Source organism: Canis aureus, chromosome 31 (genome assembly GCF_053574225.1).
Source record: "Canis aureus isolate CA01 chromosome 31, VMU_Caureus_v.1.0, whole genome shotgun sequence".
Taxonomy (NCBI): Eukaryota; Metazoa; Chordata; class Mammalia; order Carnivora; family Canidae; genus Canis; species Canis aureus.
Genome location: NC_135641.1, coordinates 29,566,118 through 29,585,492, shown reverse-complemented (window position 1 = coordinate 29,585,492; position 19,375 = coordinate 29,566,118). Strand labels below are relative to the sequence as shown.

The 19,375-nt window shown below is 38.2% G+C and overlaps 1 protein-coding gene and 1 pseudogene across 9 annotated transcripts in view; one reads left to right on the top strand and one right to left on the bottom strand.

Moving 5' to 3' along the window:
- Nucleotides 1-19,375, top strand: part of ATP13A4 (ATPase 13A4) — a 111,377-nt gene that overhangs the window by 75,116 nt on the left and 16,886 nt on the right. For 7 of the 9 annotated variants that reach the window (XR_013369547.1, XR_013369546.1, XM_077880112.1 and 4 more), the window contains 9 exons: nt 153-264; nt 5,012-5,136; nt 7,849-8,012; nt 8,811-8,933; nt 10,129-10,208; nt 11,700-11,742; nt 12,139-12,248; nt 14,320-14,416; nt 15,955-16,027. Coding sequence is in view for 7 of the 9 variants with exons in the window: in XM_077880112.1 (XP_077736238.1) it covers nt 153-264; nt 5,012-5,136; nt 7,849-8,012; nt 8,811-8,933; nt 10,129-10,208; nt 11,700-11,742; nt 12,139-12,248; nt 14,320-14,416; nt 15,955-16,027 (927 nt within the window). In the remaining 2 variants the exon portion in view is untranslated. The remainder of the gene's footprint in view (nt 1-152; nt 265-5,011; nt 5,137-7,848; nt 8,013-8,810; nt 8,934-10,128; nt 10,209-11,699; nt 11,743-12,138; nt 12,249-14,319; nt 14,417-15,954; nt 16,028-19,375) is intronic. The other 2 variants (XM_077880117.1, XM_077880116.1) reach the window with 1 other exon arrangement.
- Nucleotides 17,464-18,300, bottom strand: LOC144302153 (large ribosomal subunit protein eL22 pseudogene; annotated as a pseudogene).

Below are 19,375 nucleotides of genomic sequence, written 5' to 3'. Positions count from 1 at the left end.
AGTATGTTTTCTTGGAAAAAAAGTTGGATCTATTTGGGTTTGTTTGTTTGTTTGTTTGTTTGTTTGTTTAGTTGGATCTATTTGTAAAGAATTTCTCCACAGTACTGGCTGAGTAAATGTTGCATACTAATCTTGCATTATTTTCTGAACAGTACCAACTAGTTTTGCTAGCGAACTTCAGATTTACACAACACAGGGCTTCCGAGTCATAGCACTGGCATATAAGAAGCTGGAAATGGATCATCACACCACCTCCTTGACAAGGTAAGTGGGGAGAATTTGATAAGGCAAATTGGTTTGCTGGACAGTGGACTGGGCAGTGGACTGGGCAGTGGACTGAGCAACATAGCTTGCTGGAACTGTGTGCATAAAGTGTTTCTGAACTTGATAAAGAAGGATATGGTCATCCCTGTCCTGCCTCAATCACAAAGCTGATGTGAACACTGAGAGAATTTATGAGAAATAGCTGTATAAACTATAAAGTGCAATGTAATTATACAGCTTTGTGAAAATAGATATATGAATATAACCCATGTTTCAGAGAATTTGAAATTGTGAGTTATGCCCCTAGCTTGAACCAAATATAAGTAGCTAATTTTTTATTAGAGTTAGCAAACTGGTTAAGAGTTAGAAAACAACATTTATCTGAAATAAGTTTTTAATAAGTACTCAATGAAACAAATAGAGCTTAGATTTAACACATAATCCAGACAATGCTTGTAGGAAAACAAGAAAAGCTTCGGAGGATCCATTCTAGAGAAAGTTTTTATATGTAAAAGGGGTGTTTGAAAGCTAAAATGGACTAGAGTATTTATTAGTTCAAATTTGTTGTTTTATTTTCCACAGTTTAGAGATTACTGTGTTTATTTCGCCTTCACTGTCATGTCCAATACTCTGTGTCAGCTTCTATGGGTAACACTGCTGTGGAGATAATCAAGCCTTATTTTGTTATTTTGGATTTTAAATTTGATATAAATTTAGGTTTAATATAGTTGTGTTCAACCTTGTCAGATTCAACGTTCTCTTACTATAATTACATTTTGTACTGCTTCCTTTAAGATAAAACTCATGGGTCATATGATCTGCATATATTCTACATAAAAAATAAATATAATGCCCTCTAATATAGTAAAAATAGAAACAAACATACAATTCACGTCAAAAAGTAATAATTCAGTGTTTACTTAGCTGATTCCACTAAATCAAACTGAAGCAATATGTTGCTTGCACCTGTGTGTAGAATCACAGAGGGGTGGGGGGTAGGCTGGAACAGCTAGGAATGTAGACTGATACAGGTGTGTTTACATATTGAAGTCTCAAGTACCACCAGCAGTCATGCTGTCAGTGAGATGACTCTGAAATGGTTATAAACTCTTGGTAAAACTGAATAAAACAGCACAATCTCTTTTGAATTTACATGGTAGTTAAGTTCCTGAAAAATTCAACAGAATACCAAGGACATGCAAAAATACTTTGTGTTTGTATGTTTGTATATAAAACACAGCAGAGGGAAATATAAAAGTTTATATTTGCTTAACATAGTATTAGATATATTATAGTACAGTATCCTATACAGTATATAATAGTACAGTATGAACAGTATAAGCCTATACTGGCTTAGGAAAGTACAAATGATTTTTTTTAATGTCCATGAATAATCTGTAAATATTCAAAAGGCATGTAGGGTGCAGGGGAATTCTTCATTGTGCATTGGTTCATTGCAGAAAACCTCACATAGATCCCTAGAAAGTTTCCAAATATCCTAGAGGCGGTACCATTCCTGCTGGGTGAGAACCACCAATATGCCCTAACTCTGTCACTTTGTGAAGGGCCAGTGGGGCCCAAAGAGGGAAGTGGCTCATCAAAAATCACTGAGTATTGGATTCCTGTGGCTAGCTTAGACTGACCCTCAAATCTTTGGCTATTACAACTCTGGGTATTTGTTGTAATTTAATCGGTGCAGGCCATTCAAGCTGCTCAAGTCAGAAGGCTAAAAGTGAACTTTGAGATTGGATATTATATTTTCAAGAAAAAAAAATACTTGAGTCTAGGATATGGCCGAACTGGGAATGGAATTTTATTTCCTGAGAACTCATTGACAGATATATATCTAGACTCTGGCTACTGTGCTGCTGCTTCTGATTATTATAATAATATATTTGCCTATCTACAAGTCTCAAAATCATGGCTTTGGCGCTGGTGCAGATAACAAAGCACTAATGGAGAAGGCACGTAAAGAATGGCACAATAGGGGATGGCAAGGGCTGTGGCATGTAGGAGGGTACATGCCCTGGGTAACAGCATTGAAATTCCAACTTCTCAAAGTCTGGTAAGATCTAAACACTTGTAGAATCTAATAGGATCTAATCTTAGGTTGTCAGTTTGTGCTAAAGCCACATCACCACTACATCTACTCCTAACTAAGCTAATTTACCTCAACTTTGCTAATCTCTAATCAGAGCAGAACATTCTTTCTTTCTAGGGGGTATGTGTGTGCATGCTTGTGCATATGTGTGTGTTTACTCAGAGTGCTTCCAACACTGATATCATTTCTCTGAGTGTTTTTGGCCCACCTTTTGCATATTTCATCCTTTAAAGATTACATGGATTTTAGGAACATGAGAGGTTATCTTGTGGTTGACAAGGCTCCCTTTGTATTACATTCCCCATTCTTTATTATTTTTGGATGTTTCAGAAGCAGGTATAATGTTTGTGTTAGATGCAGGAAAAGATAGCTCACTATTCCAAGTTGCAGAGCTTGAGATCCCTCAAGAGACCACTTCTCTTTATTTCTTGGTTCCCATTGAAACTCATGAAAAGAAGAATCATGTAGTGCTAGAGCTAGACGAGATCACAGAGATCCATTAGTTTTACCACCTTCTTTTACAAAAGAAGAAATAGATTACCAGACAGAGAAAGTGATTTGCCCATGGTCACAAAGCAAGGTAGTGGAAGGTCTCGGATTAGAAGTATAGTCTCCGGATTACTGTGTATTGAACCCTATGAACACCATGTGCCAGAGGAACCAGAAATATGAATGCCAAGGTAGATTGAGGACTATGTCAGATGGTAGACCATGTGGCCATTTTCTTGACCCAGTCTGGTAGCCTTATGATTGGCTTATGTCATATCATCTCTGAAAATATCTAAAGCCTCAATCAGGAATCACCTAAATTATCCTTCAAAGAATAGCTCAAATATCCCCTGTTCCAGGAAAGTTTCTCCAATCAGTCCACGCAAAAAAAGATTACATCTTCCTCTCTGATTCTCAGGGCTCTAATTCCATAGGACCATTATTTGGGCATGATGATGCTTTTCCCAGCCTTCTTTACTAAGGTGGTCAAGTCCAATGTCTTCCTGGTTAAACATGAAATCTCTAGAGTTAGGGGCCACTGTCGTTTCTGCATATTCTCTCCCCTTAGTCTTATTCCTTGCCCTTATTTAGGTATTTGTAATGGCTTTGCTTTCCATGAGAACCCTCTGGCAGTAGAATTTCGGAGAGAAGAAATAAATTTTCCTAGGCTGCTTGTTAAAAAAAAATGATCACACCAGACACCAGAGCATTTCAACTAAGGGTACCCTAGCCAAGTACTTCCTCTGTGTTGGGCACCACATGCATGTTGAGACTGTTGCTGACCCATGTAGGCTTGCCCTCAAGTTGTTGAGAGTGATCAGATATCAAAGAATGGTGAGTGATAAAGGAACAAATAAAATGCATGCTGCATTAAGGTACAGGTAAGATGCTAAGGGAGCAATTATTTCTACCTGGGGAGGTTTTGATGGGGAGGTGCATGTGAACTGGCCCTCAAAATATAAATGGGAAAGGTTTCAATGGCAGATCATGGGGAACTTACAACATTTTCCATGACATAAGAAAGAATGTCTTATGGCAATCCAGAGCAAATGTTTCGTGATGGTTGAATAGAGAGCATAGCTATGGTGTCTGGTTCACCTTGTCTGGAGGTTAGTGTGGGTGAAGAATTTAGTGATAGGGAAAGCCTGGAAGATATTCTGGAACCAGATTATGCAGAGACTTACTGCCAATTTCAAAATAATGGGAAATGTCTGGGGTGAGTAGTGCAAACTATGCCCACTTCCTTCTGGCCACTCTGGTGGAGGTGTTAGCAGTGTCCTAGCAGCATGACTAACTGTAGTCCGTGCCCCTGGTTAACATGAGGCTCAGCATTGAGAGGTCCATGACAAGCAAGGCAAGGTCTTTTTCTACGTGTTGCTTTCATCCATATTTCACTCAGAATTAGGCAATGCTGATGTTTAGCTCTTGTGTCTGCTAGAGGAGTCTGGGTCTCAGATAAATGAATCATGGAAGAATTTTTGCCCCAGCCCCACCCCAAATATACTTCCCTGCACTTAGTTCTGTGGAATGTCTTGGAAATGTTTTTGTAGTGGATGGAAACCTCAGAGGCTCCACTTCCTTGCAGAAATATTCACACTTTATGCAGAAGAACAATGCTGCCTGTAGAGGGAGGAAGTGAAAGGAAGAGCTTGGCTTTAAAAGAGGGGCTGTTTTTTGAGCAGCATACCTCTTAGTGCTAAAATAGTATTGCTGATAGGCTTGGACTATGGAGAAACTGACATTTTGTTTTATTGTTCTTGAGCCTCACTTACTTTTCATGATGTTTTGTACCAGAGCTAGAACTCCTCTCTGGTAGTTGCTAACAGGTGAAGAGCTAGAAATCAGACTAACTACAGTAGAAAAACTTTGGGTCATTTAACTCATTCTCCATGGAAATTAAGGCAAATCTTTTGCTTAATAAATACTGTCTCTCTCAATTGATTCAGTCAGGGTAAATGTCTCAGTATCCTTCATGTCCACTCCTGTTTTCTTTCTGGATATTTCCCAGCATGTATTCAATGGTTAAGGAATGATACTTAAGTGGATGGGTGAGAACCACTTTGATAGGAACATATTTGCCTTTGTTTTTGTTTTGCTTTCCCTAAGAAAGGCCATAATGTGCTATTTATGTTCAATTATATACCTATACTTTTCCAGGGACAAAGTAGAATCAGATCTGATATTTCTGGGATTGCTAATCTTGGAGAATCGGTTGAAGGACGAGACAAAACCTGTTCTGGAAGAGCTCATCTCAGCCCGGATAAGGACTGTAATGGTCACAGGTATAGAACAAAGTGTACGTGAAAACAAAGAATTTGATGTAGGAATAATCAAGATTCACTCATTTCCCAAAGATTGTTGACTACCTACTGTGGGTTGGACGCCATTGGAGATTGGTAACAGAAAAAGCAAAGTTACTGCTCTTGGCCAAGTTTCTATTCAGGTGGGATGAGATAGAAAATCAATCAATCAATCAACCAACCAATCAATCAATCAATCAATCAAATAACAGCTAGTAACAAGAATTATGAGGTACATGAAACAAAACAGGATAATGTGGTTAAAGCATGTCTGGCTGGCTAATTTATATGTGGTGTCCTCTCTCAGAGGGGCCATTTGAGATAAAATCTACATTATAAGAAGATATGAGCCACCCAGAGATGATGATTTTTGCTGTTGAATGTTAGAGGAAGAGAAATGTTTAGCAGGTGTGGTCTGCGAACTACACTGAAGGCCCATCAATAATGTGACCTATTAGTTCTCAGGGCTCTAACCTCAGGGTAGGGAAGCCCCTGCCCACCAGTTAGTTCTGGGGAGTCTCATAAATACTTTGGTAGAAACCTGAAGAAAGCCATGTTAGGGATAGTAAGCCGGTGTTATTTATTGTTTAGTGGTGGCTCTAGGAATCACAACATCTGTACATATCATTTCAAGAAGCCTTATGACCATAAACATCCTCTGCATTTTCTCCTTTATATTATAGTTGTCACAAACATGACAAGAAAAACCCCACAAGACCATGTTAAAGTTTTTACTTTCAATAAGCAAGAGTTACACACAAATGAAGAAAAATAGACTTTTATATTTACCTAGATCTTTATTATTTGTGTTGCTATGTTTTTATTTCTCATGTTACAAGTTTCCCTCTGGTGTCATTTCCTTCCAGCCTAAAAAACCTGTAGGATTTCTTTTTGAGTATATCTGCTAGCAACAATTTATCTTAGTTTCTCTTCCTCTAAGAATGTATTTATTTCTCCTTCATTTCTGAAAGATACTTTCACTAGCTATAGGACTGTGAATTGATAGTTCTTTCTTCAGCACTTCAAGGATATTCCACTGTCATCTTGCCTGCACAGTTTTTGTTGAGAAATCTGTGATAATGTGAATAATCATTCCTTAATATATAATGTATTTTTTCTCTAGCTGCTTTTAAGATATTTTCTTTATCTTTGTTCTTAGAAATTTGATTATAATAGTTCTCAGTATGGTCTCACTGAGTTTATCTTGTCTGGGATTCACTGAACTTCTTAAATCTATAAATTTAAATCTTTTACCATATTTGGAGACTTTTCTTGTTTCTTCAAAATATTTTTTCCTGTTCTCATTCCTGTCTCCTCTCCTTCCTGGATTCTAATAACATGAATGTTGTTATTCTTTCATCTCTGTTCTTTTGTTTTTAAATTATTCTCTCTATTGTTCAGATTGTATAAATTCTATTGATCTATTTTCAAATTCACTGACTTTTTCTCCTGTCATCTCCATTCTGCTTTTTGAGAGCATCCAGTGAATTTTTTATTTCAGTTATGTTATACTGTTCAATTCTGAAGTAGTAGTTTTGTTCTTATTTATAAAGTATATTTTTTTCTCTTGAGAACTTCTATCTTGTCATTTATTTTAAGAGTATTAACCTTCATCTCATGGAGAAGGCTTATAAGAATTGCTTTAAAAACATTGTCTGGTAAGTCCAATATCTGAATCATACTTGGACAAGCAATTGTTGATTGTTGCTGTTGTTGTTGTTGTTTTCTTTGAGAATTGACCACATTTTCCAGGGGTTTTTTTTTTGTATGTTTAATAGCCTGAACATTTAAAATATTATATTGCAAGACTTTGAATCCTGTTACAATCATGTGGAGAATGTTGAGGTTTTATTATTTTAATAAGCAAAACACTAAGACATGAGAGGCAATTAATATTATAGCTCAGTTCTTGAGGTTTCTACTCTTCTTCTCTGGGTTTATTCTGCATATATACAACTCTAAGTTGAGTTCATATACTATTAGTTTTGTTGTATTGTTCTCTCCTTTCCAGGGTCTGTCCCATAATTCTTCAGGCCTTTTTTTTTTTTTTCTGGTTTCTCTGGCCAGAAAGACTAATTTTCTCTTGGAGTTTTTGCTTCCTTCACATCTCTGGGACTGGGGTTCACACTCGGGTCAAACATGTGAGAGGAAAGAGGAAAAAAAAGCCAAGAATATCATCATATTATAGATTGTTTCTCCAGATTTGACTCCCTTCCACATTCTGCCTGCTTCTGTTTACTTTTCAAAATCCTTGGAGAGTTGCTTTTTTATTTTTCCCATAGTTTTACATTGTAATCAGTGGGAGATAGATTTTAGTGGTCTTATTCCAGTTTGGCTGAAAGAGGAACCACCTGATACTATATTAAATCAGTGGGGTTTTGCTAAATGTTTACCAAGCTAACAAATGGTGAAAATAGATTTGAATTTTGCCTTTTTATTTTTTCCTCTCATTCTCTGGAAAAAAAAATATATATATATATATATACTGGTAGGTTTTGAAGTAACCAGATGAAGAACAACAAGAATCACAAAAGGGATCGTGAATCCATGGAGAATCAGAGTGAGAGAGACTTAGAAATTATTTCATTTCACACCTAAAATTAGTTCTGAACTCCTTAACCTAGTGTTCTAGGCCCTACATGAATTGGTTCTATTTCTTCAACCTCATCTTGCTATCTTCCTCCTTTCTTATAGGTGACAATCTTCAAACTGCAATAACAGTGGCTAGAAAGTCTGGAATGGTTTCTGAAAGCCAAAAAGTCATTCTCATTGAAGCGAATGAAACCACTGGATCCTCATCAGCATCTATATCTTGGAAATTAGTAGAAAATAAGAAACACATTTCATACAGCAATCAGGTATACCTAACAATAGATGTTCTGCCGTAGTATCTTACTCGCAGTGTTGGCTACTCAGTATTGGCTACTGAGCAGCTTTGATTGGCTGAGATGTGCAAGTGACTTAAGATCAACATATTTCTCACACATATGCAGTTTGAAGAACTCCTATAAGTTTCTCATACTGTTCCTATCAAGCTTTAATGTATAGTGCTTTCCTGGGTGCCAAGAAGAATTCATTCTTTTAAGTGTAATAAAGTTGTTGGCTCTATATGAGGACTGTGAATCTAATTTCTCATCTTCCTCTTGCTTGCTAGCCATTCCATTGGATCCAAAGGAGATTTAGTCCCTGGGAGAGAAACTGCTCTGTGCATTGGAAAATTAGACTATGTTTTCAGGGTGGGAAAAAGTTTTATTCATTTAATCTTGTCAGTATCTTATCTCTATTGTGTCCTTGTGGAACAATATTAATTCTATAAGAAAAAAAAAACTGTAGGTTCTCACTTTAGGAAGAGATTTGTTAAGCTGCACTGCTTTGTATTTTACACTTGAAATGTGTGAAATGTGCTCTTCTCTGGGATTCACCAAGATCAAATCAGGATGAGAACAGGACATGAGTAAGTGTTATTCTCCTATTCACTAGAGGCTGTGATGTGCAAAGATTGATCGAGCAAAGAGAAAGTGTTTCTTTGAGGAATCAGGGGTGGAATGTGACTCTTAAAGAGAGACCCTAGACTCTCATCATGCCTTCTCTCTGATATATTTGTGCCCCCTTACCACTATATCAACTGTCTAAAGTAACTGGGTCTTGCTTTGCAGGATAATTACATTAATATCAGGGAAGAAGTCTCTGATAATGGCAAAGAAGGAAGTTACCACTTTGCCTTAAGTGGAAAATCCTTTCAGGTTATAAGTCAACATTTCAGCAGCCTACTGCCAAAGGTAAGTTCTAAGAGGGTATCAATCCCCCAGTAAAGATGCTGATGATGTCACTTACAGAGCATGTTCTTAAGTAATTTCAAGATATATCTATTGAATATATCATAAAAGAGGCAAATATTCTTGTTGTCTCATTTCCTACTAGATTTAAAATTAGTAAATTTGATTAGCCAGTTTCTCATCATCTATAGGAATAAAGTATTAGGGACTCTCAAGTCATAAGGATTGCTTTTGGATGGCTGTCTTTATATTGTTATGGTGAGGGGTCTCCTAGCATATTGGAAATCCAGTATTTATATAAGAAGGCAGGCCAAAAATAGAGGAATTCCATTAGGTTTTTCGATAGAGAAACTCTATACAAAAGAGGGTCAAACTTAACACTTTTCTGATGCAGAATGAACCCATAAGGGGGCAGGTAAGTTTTATGTATAACACGTAGATAAACTAGAAAAAGATTGTGTCCAGTGTAATCCAAAAATAAATTGCTTGTATTCAATTTATTATCCTCTTAGGAACTATTTAAGAAGGAAAAAAAAGAATACAGGCTTTGAGGCTGATGGAACATTAAGCTGAGTTAGTGCCCAGAAGAGCAGGGTACATGGAGATGTAAGACAGAAGCATTTAGACCCTGTAGAATAAAGCTCAAGTGTATGGAACTAGGATGGGTTTAATATCTCCAAACCATCGATGTTCCATAACCCAAATTAGGCTTGGGATATCAGAGCTTCACAATTGGTCAAGTCTAGTTGGTATGGTTAAATTAAAGACTACAAATTGTCACTATTTCATCATTAGGCTGTTTTTCTACTTGTTCTGAACAATTTTCTGAGAAGCAGTTCCAACCTTTCCTTTTCTTGGGTCGCTAACCTCTGAGTATCTTGCAATTCCTCATACTCTACTGGTTCAAGATTCCATGAAGCTCAGGATTTTTTGACCACATTCTCTATGGCAGTTCCACTAGATTCTTGAAGATCATCATTTTAATCAAATATTTTTATTAAGTCTTTACTGATTTTTGGTCTCCTTGGTAATTTATTTAGTGACCAGGTCTCAATGTCTTAAAACCCAAAAATGGACTTCTTGTAAACAAACTATTTTTGTCATTCATGGATTTTATTACCCAGTGTTCTGAGTATTGTCAATTATCTCATGTATGCCCAACTGACATGATAAAAAGTTTCTCTTGGTTTCCTTACAGATACTGATCAATGGGACCATCTTTGCAAGAATGTCTCCTGGGCAGAAATCCAGTCTGGTGGAAGAATTTCAGAAACTGGAGTAGGTTCTTTGCCAACTCAGGTGGTATGAAGTGCCTAGAGGCATGACAGTCAGGGAGAGTTGTGTGAGGTACAGAAGTCACCTAGTTTGGCTAAGGCAGTGGTTCTTAACCTAACTGCATATGACAGTTACCTCAGGAGCTTTGAAAAAGTAGCAATACAGGGACCCCACTGTCCAGAGATTTTGATTCAGTTGCTCATGTGAGGCTTAGACATCAGTGTTTTTTCAAAGCTCTTCAAATTAAGTCAGTGTTGCATCCGGAGTTGAGAACTACTGGATCAGAATATATGGGGCATGAAAGTGTATGGTGAAAAAGGAACCTGAAAGGGTAGTCTGAGTTCAGCATCTAAAGGTTCAATGAGAATTTAAACTTTATTTTTACAAGTTATCATCACAGTTATGACATAAGGAGATTCGTATGACAAAAGATTCATATAACCTTAAAAATATTAAAACATTTATATGACAGAGCGTTCTCTCTGTCCTAAATCAGAAAAAATAGTTCTCTTCTAACGCATGGGTCTTCATGACAGAGTAGACGTTCAAGTAATGTAAGCATCATTTCGAACCCTTTATTTCTTGTTAATAGAACCCAGCAAGTCCTGGCAGCTTTCTTTACTTCTGGTGCTGTACCACATAGACATGACTCCTACTCCTACCCACTCCTACTTCATGTAGTCACTTGGCAAACTTCTCGATTCATAAAGCCCTGTCTTCTCCACATGGTTGCAAACCCAGACAGTAAATGAGTCGCCTTCGTATGACAGTGTGGAAGCCAATTCTGTAAATGCGGTCAGAGCACTCCTACCTTAGAAGCAGACTATCCATAATCTTTGTCAACAAATAAAGCCAGCAGTCTGCACTCAGCCCTGAAGAGCGATCCTGAAGCAGGGTTGTGTTTTCTTTCTTCAAAGTCTGAGCCTGGTGCTGCCTTTTTTAGTTGAGTGACTGCTGAGATGGCAGATATTCTCTCCTGTTGAGAATTTTCTTTCCTATTAAGAGCACCAACAAGTAATTTTTGTTTCTCGTTTTAGAGATTATAAGATGCTTTTCCATACAGCGCCTCACTAAATACTCATAACCCTTTGTAGAAGGAAAAATGATGGCCAAAAATGGCAAAATGATCAGGTCAAAGGTCTCAATCTAGATTCAAATCTGATGCCCTCTCCAGCGTGCCACTGTGCCATGTTGTCACATCATATAACTGCGAGCCTCCTCTTTACAGCCAACAAAGCAGCTTCCTAAACAGTGACGTGCAGGGTCTCCCTGAAATGCTTGGAGTCAGGAATGGTCCACTGGACTTCTCATTCTATTGTGGAAACTGCTGAGTCACACTTTACTTGTGTCAAACTAGACTCTTAGGAAAACTCCCTTAAAATAAATAATCACTTTGAACCTTCAGTAATGAAGTTCACCTTATCTTTTTAATTAGAGAAATTAGCAGGTCAAATTGCTTTGATACCCTTTACAATTGACATGGTTCCCTTTTAGTTACTTCGTAGGTATGTGCGGTGACGGGGCCAATGACTGTGGGGTAAGTAGCTGCCAGTGAGTGGCACACTAAGACACTAAGTCACACTAAGACATACCAGGACTTACACCTGATTGTGCTTGCCGGACGTCCTTTAGAGACAATATCCCGGGGATGTATACTACCTCCATTGGTTTTGGTGGAGAAATTGATGTGGAGAGTTTGGGAGGGTTTGGACTAAAGCCATAGAATGGCTCAGTGGTCAGTATAGACCAAATGGCTAAGTGTCCCAGTGCCATCTCTTTCTTACACAGTAGGCAGACCAAAAGCTGGTCAGCTCCTGGCTAGCTCTTGGGTCCACAAGCCACTCTGTAGCTAGTTTGATGGACTTCTCTCATGTGGCTTCAGGAGAGATATATGAGACTGTGTTTGGAGAGTAAGCTGACCCTTTGCTTTCAGGCTTTGAAAATGGCTCATGTGGGCATCTCGTTATCAGAGCAGGAGGCATCTGTGGCCTCACCGTTCACTTCAAAAACTCCAAACATTGAGTGTGTACCTCACCTTATCAAGTAAGTAGACACTTTGCACCAGCACTGTTTTTATCTTTCTTGACTTTCAGGTGCAGATCCTATTGTGCTGCCAGGAAAAGAGCAGGAAAACTTTCTGTTCCTGGGTGGGGAAGGTGCCTTGCAGGACAATGCAATCCACCAATCTACTCCCAAGTGGATTTACCAGGAGTTAAAAATAACTATGGGAGAATAGTGACATTTCTAATGAAAATCACTCAACAGGTTATTTTTAGAAAATTGGAATCTGGAACTTGTTACTCCCTTTGAAAATGTAGTTCATACTCTTATTATTGTTATTTTTACACTGATTAGATGCTTTATAATGGGGGATGTACAGAAGCTTTCTCTTGCCCACTTTCTCTCTTTTCCTCTTGACTCTTTATGCTTCTTTGGAATATCCTTCCCATCCCCAAATATTTTCAAAATATTTATTCATTTTTGCTGCTTCTACTAAAATTTCCCCTGGTGCTTTATCTCTGCCTCCCAGAATATGTACTTCTGCTATATTTTATTTGAATGATAGAGATGGTTAGCATTGTGGCCGCTTTGGGCTATTACAATTAGCATGTATCTACAGTTTGTGAAGTGCTTTAATACCTACTATCTTATGCTTCAAAATAGCCTTAAAATGTAAGAATGGTCACTATTTTCTTTTGCAAATAACAAAATTGAGGTTCCATTGATGTGCCCAAGCTCAAACATCCATATAGGATTAGAAATTATTAAAACATTAAATTTTACTTAAATGTCTTTTATCTACAGATATCATACTATTCCCACCACATTAAAATAATGATTTGGCTAGCTCCTCCCAATCTTTAAAAAAATTATGCATGTATTTGACAAATATTTATAGAGTAAGCACTTAGTGCCAGGGACTAGTAGAGACGCTGGAGACCCAGAAGAAAGTAAATCACACATCCCTTGATCTCATAAAGCTTTCTTCTGGTGAAGAAATCAGGCAATAAACACATGCATGGATAAATCAGGGTAATGAGAAAAGTAGGAAGGGGGCTGGGGAGGTGGAATTGGCTGCTATAGGTGAGGGGTATGTGAAAGCATTTCTGAGTAGGTGAGAGATGAAGAGGAACTACATTCTGGTAGAGCAACTGATGGCAGCAGAGCACCCAAACAGGAAAAAGCCTATCTTGAAATCAGGTTTTGGAATCCCAGGAAAACATTATGACCAGAAGGAAATTTAAACTCTATTTTCTTTCCAAGGAAAGACATAAAAGTGACAGTTCATAAGTAATCTACTTTATGCTTTCAATATATATTTACTCAACGTCAATCAACAGTAACAGAAACAAGGATGCTCATTGTTTCCAGTCTATTTAAATTCCATATGTGACTAATTTGACTGTAGGTATTGTTCTAGTCCAGTTTCAGAAAAAGTTGGCACTGCCAAATGAGATTTTTTTAAATATTTTATTTATTTATTCATGAGAGACACAGAAAGAGAGGCAGAGACACAGTCAGAGGGAGGAGAAGCAGGCTCCATGCAAGGAGCCCAATGCAGGACTTGATCCTGGGAATCCGGGATCAGGCCCTGAGCCAAAGGCAGATGCTCAAGCACTGAGCCACCCAGGCATCCTACCAAATGAGATTTGAATGAAATGAAACACCTGCATGAAAATAGCCCCCAAGTCAGCAATCTTATTTAAATCCCTTAATTCACACAGATGAAGAAACTGTGTTAGAAGAAAACTGACCTTCCAAATGACATCAGTGCATAGGTATGAGATCTGGGACCAGTTCCCAATCCCTCTTACTCTGGGTTCACATAAGGCCCCACACAAAGGAAGAGACTAACACTCAACCTGGGCTCTATAGCTGAACCAAGCCTGTGGGTTTTGGCCTGGAATCGGTGTTTCCTGAAAATTTAGTCATTTTAGCATCCTGACAGCCAGCTCCCACTGGCTCAAGCCAGCTCCCAGTCTGTCAGACAAACAGTCAAATAATCAGGCTTTTGAGGTTTTTTTCCTGCACTTAGCTGAATAGCACAGAGTAACTGACCTCATTTCCTTCTATTCCTTTCATTTCCTTATTTTTCATTTCTTTTCTCACACAGGGAAGGACGCGCAGCTCTCGTCACCTCATTCTGCATGTTTAAGTACATGGCTCTGTACAGCATGATTCAGTATGTTGGTGTTCTGCTGCTCTACTGGGTATGACTTGGGACCTGAGCTCTTGGTTAGTGAGAACTGAAACGAGTGGTGGTGCCCTCCCAGTCTGCAGTGCCTCTAAGGAAGAGTGCATGTGGGGAGATGCGAGCACCAACAGCCCTTCTAAAGTTACCTTTATTTTGAAAGTAAATCAGAAATAGATGAATATACGCAGGAAAAGTTGATGGTATTAATTCTCTGACTCTCTGACAGACACTTTTTATGTAGTAGTGGTAGCTGAGGATCAGAACACAGCAGACACTCCCTCTTTTTCACTGTTGCTTCTGCCTGCTTGGACCAGGTCTCTATCTTCCCAAGTCCAGTGTGACTCTACTCCAGTGTACTGTTCATTAAAGAAACGATTCTCTGATTGGGGTGCTGGTAAATGTTTCATAGCCGGCTCTCCCTGGAAAGACAAGCCCTGGTTATTAATGTTTGCCAACTTTCATGGTGTAAATACTCCCACCATGGCTGGTTTCGAGCTGTCTTAACGGCTGTCACTGAGCATCGAGTTGGGAAGAGATATGCAATAGCATGCCATTACGTAGTACTTGCACTTCAGAGACACAAGGGTTGTAACTATCTTAAAGAGCGTAGATAACAGTATAATGTAGGATAATGATTAGGAAGCGTTGGTTTTGGGTCATTTATTAGCTTTGTTTTTAGCATAATGTATTTAGTGGTAGATTTGTATGACTTAAGTTTTTATAGTGGCTGTGTTTAACAAACAGCTCAAAAAGATCCCTGAAAACTTGGCAGTTGACTCTCATGAGCTCGTACAAGCAGTATATTGCTGATTCCTTAGATTCATCTCTATGTACTGCCCTCTTGCTTCTGGATTGACGGATTGACGGTTTTGGTTGTTATTTTCAGATTATCTATGACTTTTCCCACTCACTAATGAATGGGTTGGAGAAGGAGAAGTTATGTATGTAAATTTGGCCCTATTTTGGAATCCCAGTAATTCATGCTATAGAATTAAACATGGGTCATCATTATTCCTTTCTACTTAAAGGAGAGGGGGGCAAGGAAGCAAGTTTCTTGAAATCAGTAAGACTTTAACACTTTTTTCTCAAGAATATCAAGGTGCTTTATCAGGACTTTCTAATAATGCCCAAGAATGCAAATAGTGAGTTCAGTTATTCTCTTTTTCCATCAGTAAAATTTTGGTAAGATCACCACGTATTTATCACTTGCTACTCCTGGGAACCCACTGTCCTATTGTGGCAGACCAAACCCTGACTTTTCTGCTAGCAGGAAGAAAAGAGATCAGAGATGAATCTACTAGAGTAAGATGTCCCCCTCAATAAGGGGATACCGATGTACAAAGGACTCAGCCCAGAAAGCACACAAAGGTAGCCTCCTGGCTAGAGAGCGTTTTACAGCCTTGTCTTTGATACTCTCGCCTACATGGACAGGACCCTGGCCACACCATCTCCTTGTAAAATCCTATGTTGCAGTGACAAAATGAATGCAGTTAACATCAGACTTCATCCAGAGGGTCACAACTTTTTTTGAGTCATTTTCCTTTTTATTTTTAGGAGACAAACAGCCTTTCAAATTACCAGTTTCTGTTCCAGGATCTGGCCATCACAACTCTTATTGGCATAACAAGTAAGACATGTTTAAAACTTTCTTTGCTCCCCTCAGTATATTTCCCTCTGCCCCAGAAGGCCCATCAGGAGGGATACTAGCTATAGCCTCAGGATTGTGGGACTCATTCCCGAGGATACATACAGAGAGGGAAAGAGGAAATAGGATCCCTCCTTTTGAGTGTTAGGTTAAAAGAAAAGTGTTAACAAAGGAAAATCTGGTTAGTCATCTTGCTGTTTTGCACAAAATATGGGGCTTCCATAATGGTCACTGAACATTTAAAAGGAAAAATGCACCTTGAACATCAAGAATGCTGACTTCAGTATGCACCCCGTTTATAGAAGCTGAATGGCGTTTATGTTTTCCATCTTTAAATCCTAGCCTTTTGGGGTTTTGAATGGAGATTAAAGGTTATCTTGCCATTAGGCCACTCTCACTGCCACCTCTTAATTGACATGAATTGTGCCCCCAATTTCCCTGCCGTAGGATTCCCCCACTTACCCACTCCCCATCATCTTTACCATATTCTCTGCTTTCCTGCTACAATAAATGCCAACAATTGCACTTGTACTTTTAATACTACCTCCTCCTACCTTCCAAGGATTTTGTTTCTGTAATCATGTCTTTCTCCACCATCATCAGCTTTTCTCTGGTCTGCTGGATCATTCCTATCTGCATATAAATATATTTTCTTATCCTGTACCAGATCTGATATTCAGCAAAGTCATTGACTATTGACTGAGTGCCTAGTTTGTGTTACTTACTGGAATAGGCACTTGGAACACATCAGTGAAAGAAAGAAGCAAATAAAAATTCCTTTCCTTACATCCTAGTAAAATAGCACCACTAAGACCTGGAGTCATCCTTAGTTTCTATTTTCATTACCTTTCACAGCCTTGGCTGTACCTGCAGAAGCCATCCTGCAACCCTCCTCTCAATATGCAGCTCTGTAGTCATTGTCATAGAGCAATGTCACCTCCCTTGTGGATTCCTGCAACAACCTCACAACTGATCTGGCTTCCCCTTACCCCTATATACCTTTCCAAGGGTAGCAAGAGTGTTATTTTTAAAAAGTAAATTTTATTGTCATCCACATGCTTAAAATGCTTTGTTTGGCCCCTGCCTGCTTCTCTGCCTTTACTTCCAACCACATTGCTATTCCCTTGTTCCCAGCACCCTGGTCTCTCACTCTCTTGAGCACTACCAAGCTCATGGTGACCACAGTGCCTTTGTTTTTGTTATTTCCTTTGCCTAAAACACTCTTCCCTTCAATCTTTATATGGCTTTGACTTTTTCTTATTATTCAGACCATAGCTCAAATGTCACCACCTCAGGAAGGTCACTTTAAGTAGTCACCAAGCCAATTATTCTCTATCACATAATTGTGCTCTATTTTTATTTTATTTGTTCCCAAGTTTTATTCAAGAATGCATACAAATATTCCAGATAAATGAATTTTAATCTTCATCTTCCTCCTCTTCCTTGTCCTGGTTAACCTGGAAGTAATGCAATCCGTGATTCTCTTTGCTGTTAGCAACTACGCTCAACCAATCACATGGATTATTCTTCTTCAAATATTCTTTTTCTTTTTCTTTTTTTTTCAATTATTTTTTGATGAGATACTTCATTGCTGTAATTTTGTTCTTGCTCCTTTCAGTAGTTAAAACCCCTCCACTGAGATTCCTAGCTTTTCTGTTCATTTTGATTCTCTCTGGAAGAAACTGCTCAAAATTGGCAGTGCCCATGAGTCCCTCTTCTACAGGGTGGGTGCAGTCAAGGGCAAAGTTCAGAACTTGCTTCTTTTTTTTCTGCTCCCCTTTGCCACAAGCTTTTTCAAAGGCAAATGGTGGTAGCAGAGGCAGAAAGCACAACTGTGCTCTCTTTTTCTTGTATGGCTCTTTTCACAATCTGAAATTATATTTATCAATATTTTACTTGCATTTTCCTGCCTTCCCTCTTCCAGTGTGCGTGAGTGATGAGAACAGCACCCTGTCTGTCTTGACTACTGCTATGTTCCCAATGCTATTGATACTATTGACAGTGCCTAACATATCCAAGGGGCTCATTAAATACTTGCCAAATCTCTGGAAAGAACACCTTTGGACAGTCCATACTGTTAAGAGAGTTCTTCATTTCAAGTCAAACCTATCTCTGTGTAGCTTCCATTCACCTTTGTTCTGCCATTGCAGTGGCATAGGGTAATCCGAGTTTTCTCCCTGGGACAGTCTTTCTTCCAGATTTTTGAAAACAGCCCTCTTTTCTTTCATGATTGTTCCCTGCTCAATAACAGGCATCTCCAGGTTTTTCTTTATTTTTTAATAAATAACTTGATTATTTTTGTTCTTATGATTACTAATACATATTCGTTGTAAAATGAAGATAGAAAACATCACAAGGTATGACAAAGGAAAAAAACCCACCTTTGTTCTACCATTCAGAACTAACCAATTAAAGCATTTTAATGTATACGTATAAATGAAGAAATCTGAATTATGTTCTCTAGATAGTTGTGCATACATTTTTTTTCATTTAACTTTATAAGTACTTTTTTTTAGGTTTTATTTAAATTAAAGTTAACAGATAGTATATTATTAGTTTCAGGGGTCAAATTTAGTGATTCACCAGTTGCATATAACACCCAGTGCTCATTCCATCATGTGCCCTCCTCAATGCCCATGACCCAGTAACCCCATCTCCCCACCACCTCCCGTGTCGCAACCCTCAGCTTGTTTCCTATAGTTAAGAAGAGTTTCTTATGGTTTGCCTCCCTCTCTGTTTTTATCTTATTTTCCTTCCCTTCCCCTAAAATCTTTTAATGTCATTACATATTTTAATTCTTTTTTATTGTGGTAAGATGTATATAACATAAAATTTGCCATTTTAGACATTTCTAACTGTCTAGTTCAGGAGCATGCATGACATTCACAGTGTTGTGCAACCATTACCACTGTCTACTTCCAAAACTTTTTAATCACCCCAAACAGAAACTCTGTACCCATTAAATAACAGCTCCCCATTGTTCTTCCCAGCCTCTGCTAGGTAATCTGTAATCTACTTTTGGTTTCTATAAAGTTCCTTATTCAGATATTTCATATAATCAAACCATGCAATATTTGTTCTTTTATATGGCTTATTTCAATTAGCATAGTGTTTTCAAGGTTTACTTTTGTTGTGGCATGTCTCAGAACTTCATTTGTTTTTTATGGCTGAGTAATATTCCATTCTATGTATATACCACATTTTGTTTATCCATTTATCTGTTGATGGAGTTGAGCTGCTTTCACCTTTTGGCTCTTATAAAGTGCTACAATGACTATTTGCATAAAGTGTTTGAGTCCCTATTGTTAATTATTTTGGGCATAGGAATGT